The 14,429-nt window shown below is 28.8% G+C and overlaps 4 protein-coding genes and 1 non-coding gene across 5 annotated transcripts; 3 read left to right on the plus strand and 2 right to left on the minus strand.

Moving 5' to 3' along the window:
* Positions 1-6,642: 6,642 nt before the first annotated feature.
* On the plus strand, positions 6,643-8,762 carry INS49_005241 (uncharacterized protein; the record flags this gene model as incomplete). The annotated part of the gene is made up of 2 exons (XM_043166025.1): positions 6,643-6,646; positions 8,551-8,762. The coding sequence occupies 2 exons, from the start codon at positions 6,643-6,645 to the stop codon at positions 8,760-8,762; spliced, it is 216 nt and encodes a 71-aa protein (XP_043017284.1).
* A 519-nt stretch (positions 8,763-9,281) lies between these two features.
* On the plus strand, positions 9,282-9,364 carry INS49_005242. Its single transcript has one exon. It is a non-coding gene; the product is annotated as a tRNA-Arg (tRNA).
* A 411-nt stretch (positions 9,365-9,775) lies between these two features.
* Positions 9,776-10,870, plus strand: INS49_005243 (uncharacterized protein; the record flags this gene model as incomplete). Its single annotated transcript, XM_043166026.1, has 3 exons — positions 9,776-9,826; positions 9,929-10,118; positions 10,182-10,870. 3 exons carry the CDS (start codon positions 9,776-9,778, stop codon positions 10,868-10,870), a joined length of 930 nt encoding a protein of 309 aa, XP_043017285.1.
* Positions 10,871-11,013: 143 nt separating this feature from the next.
* On the minus strand, positions 11,014-11,906 carry INS49_005244 (uncharacterized protein; the record flags this gene model as incomplete). The annotated part of the gene is made up of 2 exons (XM_043166027.1): positions 11,014-11,656; positions 11,719-11,906. The coding sequence occupies 2 exons, from the start codon at positions 11,904-11,906 to the stop codon at positions 11,014-11,016; spliced, it is 831 nt and encodes a 276-aa protein (XP_043017286.1).
* Positions 11,907-13,085: 1,179 nt separating this feature from the next.
* INS49_005245 (uncharacterized protein) lies at positions 13,086-13,795 on the minus strand (the record flags this gene model as incomplete). Its single annotated transcript, XM_043166028.1, has 2 exons — positions 13,086-13,210; positions 13,288-13,795. 2 exons carry the CDS (start codon positions 13,793-13,795, stop codon positions 13,086-13,088), a joined length of 633 nt encoding a protein of 210 aa, XP_043017287.1.
* Positions 13,796-14,429: the final 634 nt, after the last annotated feature.

Raw genomic sequence — 14,429 nt, forward strand, 5'->3', positions numbered from 1 at the left:
TTAATTTTTAATATTTTTTTTTAAATTTATAATTTATTTTATTTAATAACTTTAATAGCTTTTTAAAAAATGCATTTATAATAATATTCTTAAAACCTTTAATATAATAAATAATAAAATTATATATTTTAATTATAATTAATTACTTTATAATATAAGTACTTAATATATTTAAGGTAAATCTTTTTAATTATTAAATTAAAATATTTAAATTTATCTTTAAAGTAAAGTAAATATTATAAATATAAAAGTATAAATACTTAATTATATATAAAATAGCTTTATATTTTTATTTTATTATATTATATAGCTTTTTAATTTTTATTTAAATATTATTTTTATATTAAATTAAATATTACAATTTATTTTTAATTTATATAAAATATATATTTTATTCTTTAAAATTTATATTTATTATAAAAATAATTTTATTATTAAAATAATTAATATTAATTAAATATAGCTTTAAAGTAATTATAGCTTTAAAAGCATTTATAACTTTTTAATAATTTAAGGTTTATTAATAAAATATATCTTTCTTTAAAAAATTAAATAATAACTTAATAATAATTTTATAAAAAAGCATTTATATTTTATAAAAGTTTAATAAGCTTAAAAAGAATTTAAACTTAATTATATTCTTATAAATATTTTATTTATTAATTTTAATAATCTTTTTATTTAATAAAAATTAATTAAGTATTTTATAAATATAATTAATAATATTAACTTATTACTTATATTATTTTAATTTAATAATATTAATTACTTCTTTAGCTAGCTTAAAATTATAAAGAATATTATTAAAATTCTTAATATACTTAATTATATATTTTTAAACCCTTAATAAAATAAGTATTTCTTTATTTTTATAATTTCCTTTTAAACTTTTAATTATAATATTATTAAAAAAAAGTTTATATATTATAAAAATTAAGTTATAAAAAATTTAAATTATATATTATATAAATTAAATAATAAAATTTATAACTTTTATAAATAAGCTATATTATTAAAATAATTTAATTAAAATAAAAAAAGTTATAATATTTTAACTTTTTTTATTTAACTTAATTTAATTATATTTTAAAAAGAAGTTAAAAAAATAATATTTTATATATTATAAATTCCTTAATAAACTTATTTATTAATAATAAAATAAAGGCATTTTTAATTATAACTTTATTAACTTTTAAAATATTATTAATAAGTTAATAATTAAAATTTTTTTTTATAAAAAATCATTAATTTTTATAAATAATATAAAATTCCTTAATAATTTTATTAATTTATTAATTCCTAAGCATTTTAATAGCTATTTTCCTTAAGGTTTTTAAAAATTAAATTATCTTTGCTTAATATGCTTTATAAAGAATTATTTAAATAAATTATAATAATGCTATATTAATATTAATTTAAGTAATATAAAATTAATTTTATGCTAAAGATTTTTTTTAATTAAAAAGTAAATAAATAAATATTTCTTTTTTTTATTTTAAAAAGAAATTATAATTTTTTTATAAAAAAGCATTTAATTAATTAAGTATTAATCTTAATTTCTTATTAATTAAAAAAAACTTAAGCTAAATTTAAGCATTATATTTATTTTTATAATTTTTATTTATAGCTAATTTTACTCTTTTTTTATAAATAAGTTTTTAATTAATTATATTCTTAAGAATAATATTATTAAAAAAATAATTATTTATAAAATAAATTTTAATGCTTATTTATTTATAAAAAGTTTTAATTAAAAATTAAATAATTTTATTAATTAATTTAATAATAATTAAAATAAAAAAAATTTTATTAACTTATTTTTTAATATATATAGCTTTTTTTTATAAATAAGCATTATAAATATAAATTAATGCTTATTAATCTTTTTTTTTAACTTAATAAATTTTTTAAACTTTAGCTTAAAAGTTTTTTATAAATATAAGAATTAAACTTTTTATATTCTTATTTAAAAAAATACTTAAAACTTTTTTATTTTCTTTTATAATTATATTAAGATATATTAATATAATTAATATATTAATTAATATTAAGCTTTAATTAAAATTTAAAAAAAATAAAGAAATGCTTTTAAAAGCTAATAAGTACTTTTAAAAAACTTAAGCTTCCTTAAGTAAAGCTACTTTAAAAAGCTTTTAATTCTTTTATTTTAAATTATATATTATCTTAATATTATTAAAAATAAAATAAATATAAAGATATTTCTTTAATTATTTAAATATTAAGTTTATATTTAAGAAAAAGAGCATTTTTAAAAAAATATAATATAAAATATTAAAAGCCTTATTATTAATAATAAAAAATATAGCTTTAATTTTATTTAAATTAATATAAACCTATTTTTTTATAATTTTAATTAAAAATAAGAAATCCTTATTATATATTATTAAGTTTATATTATTAAGTAAAGTATATAAAAATTTATTATATTTATAATATAATAAAAGTAAGAAATTTATCTTAGCTTTAATATTTAAAAGAATAAGCTATAAAAAGTAATTATTTACCCTTATATAAATTATTAAATAAGTTAAATTAAAATATCCTTAATTAACTATATTTATAATAAATATAATAATAAAATTAACTTAATATTAAATAATTTATAATAAATTAATTAAAGTATTAACTTTAATATTATTTTTAAAAAGCATAATTATATTAACTTTAAAAAATAAGTTTTTAATATAATTCTTAAAATATATTAATTTAAAAAGTATTTTTAATAAAGTATGCATTTTAAATTATATTATTAATAAGTGCTTAATTAAAATTAAATTAATATTATTAAGCATTAAAATATTTATAATACTTATTTTAATAATTATAATTAAAATTACTTAAATTATTTTTTTCTTAAATAATAAAAGTTATTAAATATATTTTTTTAATTTTAAGTTTATTATATTTACTAAGCTTACTTTTATTATAAAAAACTTAGCATTTTATTTTTAATTTTAATTTTAATTAATAAATAAATTTTTTCTTTTCTTTATCTTTTTTTTATTTCTTAATTATAACTTATTATTAATAATTTAAAATTAATTATCTTTTATTTTTTTAAAAATTTTAAATTAAACTTAATTAATCTTTATAATTTTTATAACTTTATTTTAATCTTTAATATTTTTAGCTATATACTTTTTCTTAATTATAATAATATTTATTTAAAAAAGCTTATTATTATTTATAATTATAAGCTTTTTTTTAATATAAATTATATAATTTATAAAATTTATAAATATTAAGATTAAGCTAACTTTCTTTTAATTATTAAGCTTTTAAATTACTTTTAAAATTCTTAATAAAGCCTTTTCTTTAAATAAAGAATTTATCTTAATAAGCTTATAATATTTAATTATATAAGGTAAATTAAATCTTTTTTTCTTAAATAAAAACTTTAATTAATTATAAATATATTTTTTAAAATTATAATTATTTTAATTATAATATAATTAAATATAAATAAAATTTAAATACTTTAAAAAGCTAGCTTAAGTATTTTTAAATAAATTAAAAAATATTAATAACTCCTTTAGCTTAAAAGCTATTAATAAGCTATTTAAAAAAAGTTACTTAAGCTTATTATATTAATATATATTATAATTTTAAAAAGTATAATTATAATAAACTTTAAATAATTTATTTTTTTAAAAAAAAGCATTAAAACTATAGCTTATACCTTATTATTATTAAAATCTCTTTAATTAAGTTTTATTAAAGATTATTAAATAAAATTTATAACCTTTAACTTAATTATTTTAAAATTACTTTATTATTTATTATAAAAAAAAGCTTTAATATTTTATTAAAATAAATTAAATTTATTTTTAAACTTAATTAAATTAAATTTTAACTTTATAAACCTTTTAATAAGTTTATTTATATTTTATAAATCTTAATTATATCTTTTAATAATATTAATATAATTAAATTTAAATAAAGATTATTAAGTTTATAAACTTTTATTTTAAAGATAATTTAAAAAATTAAAATTATTTTAACTTTTTTAAAAAAAATTTAATCTTTTTAAATTAAGTAAATTTTAATTAAAATTATTTTATATAAATAAATATTTATTTTACTTAAAATACTTAAGTTTTTAATTAATAACTTTTAATAAAGTATATTTAAAGTTTAGTTAAAAAATATTTCTTATTAACTTATAAATAATTTCTTTCCTTATTAATTATTTTTTTTAAATATAATAAAAGCACTTTATAAAAAAGCTAAGTTATAATAAAAGAAATATTATTTATATTATTAAATTCTTAATTATATTTTATAATTTTCCCTTTTTATATTTTTAAATTATTATAAAGATTATTATAAATAATATTTTTAATAATTATAATTAAGTTTATATAATAAGTTTAATTATTAAACTTATAAAAAGTAAAAAGCCTTTTTTTTAATTTTTTTAAATAAATTATTTAATAATAATACTTTTAATTATTTTTATTAAGTTTAAAGTAATATAATATTATTTAAATAATTTTAAGATTTAATTATTTAAGTAAAAATATTAATAAGTAATAATCTTAAAATTATTTAAAATCTTAATAATATTAATTTTATTAAACTTTAAGATATTTAAATTATAAATTATAAATAAAGTTACTTATAATAAAATTATTATATTAATAAAAAATAAAACTTTTAAAATATTAATTTAAATTCCTAACTTATTATTAATAATAAATTATAAAATTTAATTAAAGCAAGGTTAATGCTTTAATTAATAATAAATAAAATTAAATCTTTCTTTTTTCTTAATAAGTTTCTTAAAATTCCTTTCTTAACTTTAAATAAAAAAGGATAAATAATTTTTAAAGTTTAAAGATATTTTTAAAATAAAAGTAAATTTAAAAGGGCTTTAAGCTTAAAAATATAAATATATATATTATAATAATTTTTATTAAAATAATAATAAGATAAAGAAACTTAAAAGTAATAATATTTTTAATTAAAGTAATTATTTTTAAAGAATTTATTTTTAATATTATTATAAAATACTTAAATTAAAGTTTAAAAGATAAAAGTATTAATAAATATAATAAATAAAATAAATTTAATAAAAAATATTTTATTAAGAAATAAAGATTATAAAATTATAATAAAAAAAGCCCCTTAAATTTATATTTAATGCCTTACTTATTAATATTATATTAAATTCTTAATAAATTAAACTTAAATTTAATTAAAGCTTAAATAAAGTTATACTTTAAGTTTAAATCTTTTATATAATTTAATTAATATAAAAATATATAATATAATGCTATTTATTAAACTTATAAATAAATAAAGTAAGTACCTTAATTTTATATTATAGCCCTCTTTATTTTAAACTTAAGGTTATAATAATAATAATAAATATTAATTAAAAGTTTAAAATATTTTTAATTAATTAATATTAAGTAATATTTATAAAGTTTAAATTTATTATTTTAATTTTAAGTTTATATTATTATTATATTTTAAGTATAATTTTTAATAAGAAACTTAAAATAAGTTTAAAGCTTAATAATATATTAATATAAAACTAAGATAATATTTTATTTAAATATTAAAAGTATAAAAGGTATTTTAAGATTAGAAAATAATTTTAAAGTATTTATAATATTATTATAAGTTTAATTATATTTAATTTTTTTTTATAATAAATTAAAGATAAATATAAGCTTTAATTAAAGCTTTAAGCTAATATATAAAATAATTTAATAATATTTAATATAAAAATAAAAAAAATAAAATTAATAAATAATTAGCTTATAGCTAATTTTTTATTTTTTTTATTATTAATTAAAAATATATAAAATTAAAATTATACTTAAGCTAAATTATTAATAAAAATAAACTATTTAAATAATAAGAAATAGGTTTTATTAAATCCTTTTAAGGATAATTTAAAGAAAAGCTTTAACGCAATAAAGAAGGAAAATAAGAATAAAAGGGAATTAAAGAAAGAGAAAAGATAAATATTTTAAAAATTCTTAAAAAATAAGAAAAGCTTAATTAAAGCATTAAATATATAAGAAAAGAGAAGAGTTAATTTCTTAAAAGAATATTTAAAATAAGCGTAAAAGCTAGCTTTTTATAGCCAGCCAAAATTCAGCGCGATACCATTTCTTACGTAATTCCCTGCACCCGCCAACAATATATATTAGGGTAATATATAATTTTAAATAAAATAAAAATAAAGATGTAATTATTATTATTTTTAAAATTAAAAGAAATATTGCTACTTTTTTTAATATAAAGATTAAAAGCTTCCCTTACTATAAAGATATTATAAAAGAGAAAAGTAAACTTAATAAAAAATTTATAATTATTAAAGATATGCTTATTTACATTAAAATTTAAGAGAATAATTAAATAACCAACTTAAGCGCCCTTTATAGCCATAAAGGCTAAAAGCAAAGGGTTGCTAAGGCTTAGAAAGTAAAGTATTTATTTAAAGAAGAGGTAATAAATAAAAGGTAGAAAAGGATTAATATTAATAGAGTAGGGTAGGGATGCAAAAAGTTATTAAATAAAAATAAAAGGGTTATTAAATAAATTAAGAAGTTTTGCAAGGATAAAAGCATTATAAATATTAAATATAAAAGCTATTAAATAAAAAGAATGGGTATAGCTAGCTAAAGAGGGTAGGTGCGTAATATTAAAAGCATTATAAATAACCTTAGCAAAGTTACTATAATTAAAAATAGCAGTAGTAATAAAAACTTTTTTATTACTATCCTTCTTATTATTAACAATAAAATCCTTTAAGGAGCTAGCCTTATTAATAATAGCCTTTTCCTTTTACTTAGCTGCCTACTTTACCTCTTTCTTCTTATATTAATTAAGCTTTTAATTAAAATATTTAATAAAGTAATGATTCTTATCATAACTCTTTTATTTATACTTAGCATAAGTATAGATAAGGTTTAAGTTTTTTTAATTACCCTTATTTTAATCCTTATCCTTATCCTAATTTAAGATCTTCTTAGGCTTAGGGGCTTGGAGTTAAATATCCTCTTTTATAAAGAGGAAATAAAAGGAGAGGAAATGCATATCTAAAGCCGCGTTAGGTTCTTTAGCGTAGTCCTAATCCCATTTCTTCCTAAAGGAGGCATAGGTTTTAAATAGGTTATTTAAAATGTTTAAAGCAAGAATAAAGTTATTATATATGGTTATTTTAATATAAATAAGATTAAGTTTAAGCTTATAATGCTAATTAAGGTAATTAATTATATTCTTATAATTAAAAAGCTTAAGTTTATAAATGTTATTAAGTAATTGCTGCTTAGCAAATTTATTAGTAATGCCATAAATTTATTTAATATAACAAATTATTAAGTTTAAAGTGTTTATATTTTTATCTTATATTTTAGTAATAATAAAGGATAAAACGGAGTTAAGGATGATTTCTTTCATAAGCTAAACCTTTTCCTGCTATGCTTCCCACTTTTTAATATTAATTTGCCAGCTTATAAGCATTAAATTAAAATCAAAGGGTTCATAAGCTTCTTTTTTATTATTTATAATTATTTCAGCGGTATCGCCCTTAGCTGGTATAAAAGGAGGGGTAGCTAGCATATAAATAAAATAATCCTGCATTTTCAGCTTAAAACAAACCGGCTCTTTATTAATAAGCAAGTTTTAAATGCCCTTAATTTTATAAACTTAATTAAAGTATTAATATTAATTAAAGTAGTTGATCTTATTAATAAGTTTATAAGCATAAAGCTCCTTTTTAACATTAATAAGGGGCGCTATGCTTTTAAATAGCTTAGTAAAGCAAAGAAGGTTAAGATAATAATTTATAGAAATAGGGTTAAATTTAATAAGGATAAGGAGAGTTGGAGAACTGGAAATGCTGGTAAAAGTAGATAAGAAAAAATCTAGTTGTTAAGAGGGAGTTAAGGGTTTGAAATACTTAGGCAAAGAAAAAAAAATAACTTTAAGAAAGCAATTAAACTTAATAACGTTTTACCATAGTAAATAAAAGGAATAATAAATCTATTAAAGATAAAATAATGCTTAAAGAAATAAGATAATTTTAAAAGAAAATTAAGCAATTTAATTTAAAGTTAAAAATAAAGGTTATAAAGAGAGTTGCTAAATAGTAAACGCTTAATATATTAAAATATTAAGTAGGTTAATAGGTAAATGCAATTTAAATAAGTTAGCAAGATATATTAAATGTTTAAAGATAAGAATAATTAAAGTAATAACTTAATAAGCTAAGATAAATTATAAATAATATAAAGTATAAATATAAAGAAGAATGCTCTTTTTAAAAAGAAGAAGGAGTTATAAAGCGAAATTAATTATAAGTAGAAATTATAAAGATTAAGCTATAGGTAGTAGCTTTAAAACCTAAAGGAAAAGAAGCTTATAACCTAAAGCTTTTTAAAAGATATATATATTTAGCTTATAGGCTAGGCTTTCCAGAAAGATATAAGAGGCGATCTCAGTTTCTAAAGTAATCATACACTAACAAAGATCACATCTCATAAGTGAGAGGATGAGACTGATGTCTTTGAGTCCCTACAAACAACACGCTTGAAGGGTCCGCGATGGAGCAGGTCACGGTCGACGGTGAGACTTACTTGGTCAAGGAAGGAACGTCAGCAGATGACATTTACGTGTGGTGGAGCAAGCCCTCCGCGACGGGGCTACCTGTTGGGATCGAGTACCGTGGAGGTAACTCTGCGGATGCCAATGCAGCGCTAAGGGTGGACTCGCAGGTTCTCTGATCGCAGGGAACCATGCTTGATGGGAGCTGCTAATGGGTATATGATTAAGTAGGGTTTTCAACCAAGGGGGGAGGGGGGGCGCGGCCAATCTGTGAGGTAGAATGTAGCAAGTGTTGTGATAATTGCGCATGGAGTGGACCTAGCTCTTCGTCCTCATAGTTCATTTCTTACCACAGTATCAACAGAATGTTCGAGCTATCTAAGGGTATGCGAACAGATGCTTTTATACTGTACAGGCAGTGAGCAATGCCAATAACACTCAAATCACTCTACAAATTAATTACCCGGAATGAAAACTAATGTGACATGAGCTCATGGCTAGCTGTAGATTTGAAAAGAGTCTTCAATTATGGGGGAGCATTACTAGCAAGGCTGGGTTGTGGGAGTACTTCAGTTAATCGAGGAGAGGAATGAATGAGTTTGGAGTTTTTGTGATCCAAAGCAACAACCGAGGTATACTTGTCAAGAGAATATAATTGCAGAACACTCAGCCCCTGTACTTACATTTCATGTAAAACCGGTCGGCTGGCGCAATGGTAGCGTGTATCACTCCTATTAAAGAAGCGATGATGAGGTTTTGGGTTCGAGTCCCAAGTCGATCGACTGGTTCTCTTTTTGCCGAATTTGATCACAGTCCATCTGTCAGCTTAGTTCGAAGGCTGAAAACTTGCTTGTTTTCTATCCTAGCCGCTTCGAACAGGGGGAGCGATGCGTTTGCCGAGATTTGGCAAGCTATTTGTTCATGCTCCTTGAGCTTGATCGGAATACCACCCTGCTGCTTTAGCTGCTTATAGAAGTATGTGCTATAGGCTCGCCTCAGCGCTTACCCTTGTCTCCATCTTGTGGATCTTTCCGGAATCCTTCGCTGCCTTGAATTTCCCTACTTGTTGATAAAAATTAGCGTGGTCACCCAGCTGTCCTTCATTGTACCTTCCTCAATCCAATACGATCAGCCACAATGGCATCAAAAAACAGCCCGGGTCCTTGTGACCGGCGGCAGTGGATTCGTCGCCATGGAGCTAATCTCGCAGCTACTCGTCCAGGGGTATGCCGTCCACACAACTGTACGAAGCCTACAGAACACCACCAAGGTTTCGTGCTTGCAGGATTTGAAGGCACAACATCCAGAGGGGAAACTGCTTCTTTTTGAGGCTGACCTCCTGCAGCCAGGCTCCTTCCACGCGGCCATGCAGGGCTGCGACGTCGTGTTTCACGTTGCCTCGCCATTCAAAGTGCCTGAAAAGATCAAGGATGGCAATTCAGAGATGGTTCAGCCAGCACTCCAAGGGACGAGGAATGTGCTCAAGGCTGTCGAGGATACACCAAGCGTGCAGCGGGTTGTGTTTACATCGACGAGTGAGTCTGCCCTTGTCCCACTGCGCTGGCACGGACCGACAGCGTCACTGACATGCCCAACAGCTGGCGCCATAGCAGGCGACTACAAGGATGTCATCGACAAGATGCGAGTGATGAGCCATGATTACTTCAACGAGACGAGCACTGTCAAGCATAACCCCTACCATTACTCCAAGGTTCTCGCGGAAAAGGAGGCCTGGAAGGTCTTTGAGGAGCATCAGCAGTCGGTGCAGCGACGCTGGGACCTGGTGGTCATTTGCCCCGCTTTCGTGCTCGGCCCAACTCGCACATCATCGTCGGAATCAGGCAGCCTCTTCCTCATGGACGAGCTTCTTTCCGGTCTGATGTTCTACGGTGTGCCGGACTTGTCATTCCTCCCGGTCGACGTGCGGGACGTCGCCGCTGCGCATATCAAGGCTGCCGAGCTCAAGGAGGCGTACGGTCGTTACATCGTTGGTCCACCCAAAACAACAACATTCTTGGAGATATCGAAGCACTTCAAAAGGCTCAGGAAAGGCACACCATGGCTGCCCAGTTTTCAGCTTCCAACCGTTTTGGTAAGGATTGTCGGGCCATTGTTCGGCTTGTCACAAAAGTGGATGGCTTCCAATCTTGGGGTCAAATTTGCCGTCGATAACACCAGAAGCATCAGCGAGCTTGGGCTGAACTATCGAAGTCTAGAGGAGACACTAAATGACCACTATGCATCGTGGGAGAAACATAAGAGAAAGAGCAAGGCAAAAACGAGTTAATGGCCTGGACGCCATCTTCCGTATCTTAACGCCCCTCAACGCCCCGTTACAAACGCCGGTGCTTAATGTGTCGACATAGGAGATAACAAAAAGGAAACGACAGCACAAGATGCTGCAGTTTGCCACAAACCTGGCAGTGCCGCTCAGTTCAGGATCTCCTGGTATCCGCTCTTCTCCCTGGCATTCGCCAACTCGGCCTCATCAGCCAGCTTCCATGGCTGGGCATATCTGTCGTATGAGCCCCAGCCAGCATCACTGTTCAGCACCTCGCTTCCTCGAAGGATGACACGGTACTCCACGTGTGGTGCTTTAGTGCGCCTGAGCTTCCTCATCATCCTACACCACCTCTTGCTGCACTGCTTGCCAGTTCCCGCATCAGTCATCTCGCCTCCAGGAACTTCCAGGAGCACGACAAGCTTGTACTCCCTGCGCCGGAACGCGTTGCTGGCGTTCTCAGTGCGATCCCTGATCAGCTTGTAAAGCTCGTCCTGGACCGTCCAGTCGAGGCTCCTCAGACGGGTTTCGACATCCTTGTCGTAATTCCCCGACCTGAAGAGCTTTGGCTTGTGCTGATCTCGCACACAATACACCACCTCGGCAAGCTCCTTCTGGCCATATTGCGTCTTTGGCTCGATGGACATGACTCGACCTGGTACAGTCGTGGTGTTTTTGAGCAGATATTGAAAAATGCAGAAGCTCTTCAGCTGAGGACTGACGTGCACTGTGGGCCGATGATACGCCAGAGTCCAGGACTCGTATATGGTCTTCGTGGTAGCTGGCAGTTGTCTGATTTTGTGGAGTCAGTGACCAAGGAACACCACAAAGACGGATGCAGAGTCAAAACCTACAGTTCGCGGTTCTGGCAAGTTATGCTAGCGCACTCGCAGTGCTCAAGCACACCACATCGACCCGTTTGCACACCAGTTGTTATTTGCCTCGCATCGTCGTGGACAGTTGTGGCGTCGTCCTCGGTGATCGTCATTGTGGGTTTGTGGATCAAGCTAGCAGTGCTGCCGTCGTCGCGGAAGAAACCCATAATTGACTGTTGCAGCGTGCAAGTGTAGCCAAATCAGCAGTATATGTGTGTGTGCGCGTGTGGGACGGGGCGGGTTGATCTAATCGCAGTGTTGGGAATCATCAAAAGAAATCCACCCGCATTGGAAGGTGGAAGTGAAAACGAATATACTCTTTCAAGCTTTATAATTCCCTTCGATCAACTACGCCCCTCGTTGGTTTCTATTCTTCGATGCCCGGCCCAAGATGGCCTTGTTTGGCCGGGCTTGCCATTGAAAATCATGTTGGCCGTGGTTGAAACGGGTCCCGACCGACCCCAAGGAGCGGCATAGCGTCGCGGTTGGCCGGATGCGGGCCGTTTCCTTGCGTCAACGAGCCAAAAATAAGCACCCGCGATTTCATCCCGAATCCAGGCTTTGGAAAGTATCGAGGTACTTCGCTGACACACACGTGCCCAGCCCGGCCAGCAGATCTGCGGCTTTCCCACTGGCCTAAGTGCTTACCCGCCTGCGAGTTCGGCGTGTCAAGACCGTTTTGGGCTTCCGCAAATCGAAACCAGCACTCTTAGAGTTTGATCCATGAGGACTATTAGGCTGGCCTGCATCTCAAGAGAACGTCACAGCTTGTCAGACATTCTTATCTCATGCTTGAGCAGCGATTTCTCCAGACTCATCCATTCAAGTTTTACTCGCCGCATTTGATCTGTTTGACGAACAACATCGGCAGTTGACTGCTTTATTTATACTAAGCAGTGTGTGCGCCGATCTGAGATTTGCAGTCTGTAATGCTACTGCCAGATTGACGGTGCTGATTGTCTACCTAGGTATACTTGTAGGCATATGTCTTGTGAATTGGCTCTCTGGATCTTTTCAAATGATAACCTGATTGCTGGGATGTTCTCAGACCTGCCGATTTACCGAATCAAATTCCACTTGCAGGATGGCTCGGGGTCCATTGCTACAGTGCTTATACTCCTTTTTGCTCACGCATTTGGAAGTTGACCAGGGTGAAAATATTTGCTGGTTCCAAGTCAATTGAGACTGGCCAGAGTTGAACATTGTCTCATGAGCAGGACAGATATCTACATTGCGTGAAAATGATAGTGAACAAGAAGTGAAGAACCGCGTCTACATCCTCAAGGACATGGATCCCAATGAAACTGACGCCACCAGTCTTTAACTGGCCCACATATTTATGTGCCTTAGTATGCCGCCTCGCCGATCATGTTTCCTGGCTCAGTATACCTAGCAACGACGTAGAAACCACCTGCTCCGTCAGAAACTGCCGCGATGCCCACCTTGGAGGTGTCCTTCCAGACGACTTGAGCTATTTCACGACGGCAATGATTAGCGATCTGATGAATTTGTGTCGAGTGGAGCCCAGGTGACTGTAGGAATGCTTACTGTAGTGACCAAAGTTCATGTAGTTGCTCTCGGTGATTGTCTCCCCGTTGTACTCTGACTTCTCGCCGATCCACATGTTTGCGGCGTTGGTCATCGGAATGTCGTCACCACTGCTGCCCTGCCAGTAGAGGTTCTCGCCCTGGTCCGAGATCTGAGAGTGCTCGAGCGTGCCTGCGCTGCCGTATTGAGAGACCAGCGTCTCGCCGTACTCCTGGGCGTTGGAAGCCAAAGTGTCATCCCAGACAAGTGCTGCGGTGCCAACGTCGCTGCGTGCCGCGTTGTGGGCGTCGAGTGCCTTTTGCGCATCGGAGGACAGGGATGAGTTTGAGGACGAGGAGGAGGTCGAGGCGACACCGGAAGCGGACGATGTTGGCGTGGCGGACGGAGTCGAGGCCGCAGCGCCTGTGTCCTGGCCCCAGGAGCCCCAGTTGCTCCAGTCGAAAGGTGCACAGCTAACGCTGGGAGCGAGCAGCGCGGCTGCGAGGACGGTCTGGATGGAGATCTGCATTGTGGCTTTGAGGTTTTTGGGTCACCTGGACTGATGGTAAACGAGTGGATGGATCCTGTCCGGAGAAATCTTTGGGGATGAGTGGGAAGATCTAATTGACAACCAGTCATCGTGAGGTGAATGCCATAGATATATATCATGTAGAGTCGTAGGGCAGCATCGAGCCCATGTGGGTCATGTTTGAGTTACACGCCTTAATTCTGGCCCCTGGATGCCCAGCCCTATGGGGACTGCGGGACACTCTAAAAGACCGGACGAACTGTATTTCAGAAACTTCTGGGGCTTGTTAAACACAATCAGGGAATTGATCCCGCGTTTCAAGCATATGAATCTGCCGAAGAACAGTTACGTAAGATGCCCCAGTAAACATGGTCCGTTCAGGTCTAGACGTGAGATGGCATTTCAATCCGTCACACTTGCCGTCGTCACTCCCGTGCTGAAGGGTGACGCCACGTGCATACATGGTTTCCCAGTAATTAAGCACAATTGAATCAATGCACTGCCTAGATAACCTACAGGTCGGAGGCAAAGGTCTCAGACCACTGACCTGTGTAGAAATACAGACTGGTCATCCCGGGTTCGAAGGAGCGGGCTGGCTACTGACAGGGTGTGTGCTTTTCTTAATCAAAGCTTC

Source organism: Diaporthe citri (assembly GCF_014595645.1).
Source record: "Diaporthe citri strain NFHF-8-4 chromosome Unknown scaffold_16, whole genome shotgun sequence".
NCBI classification, from domain to species: Eukaryota; Fungi; Ascomycota; class Sordariomycetes; order Diaporthales; family Diaporthaceae; genus Diaporthe; species Diaporthe citri.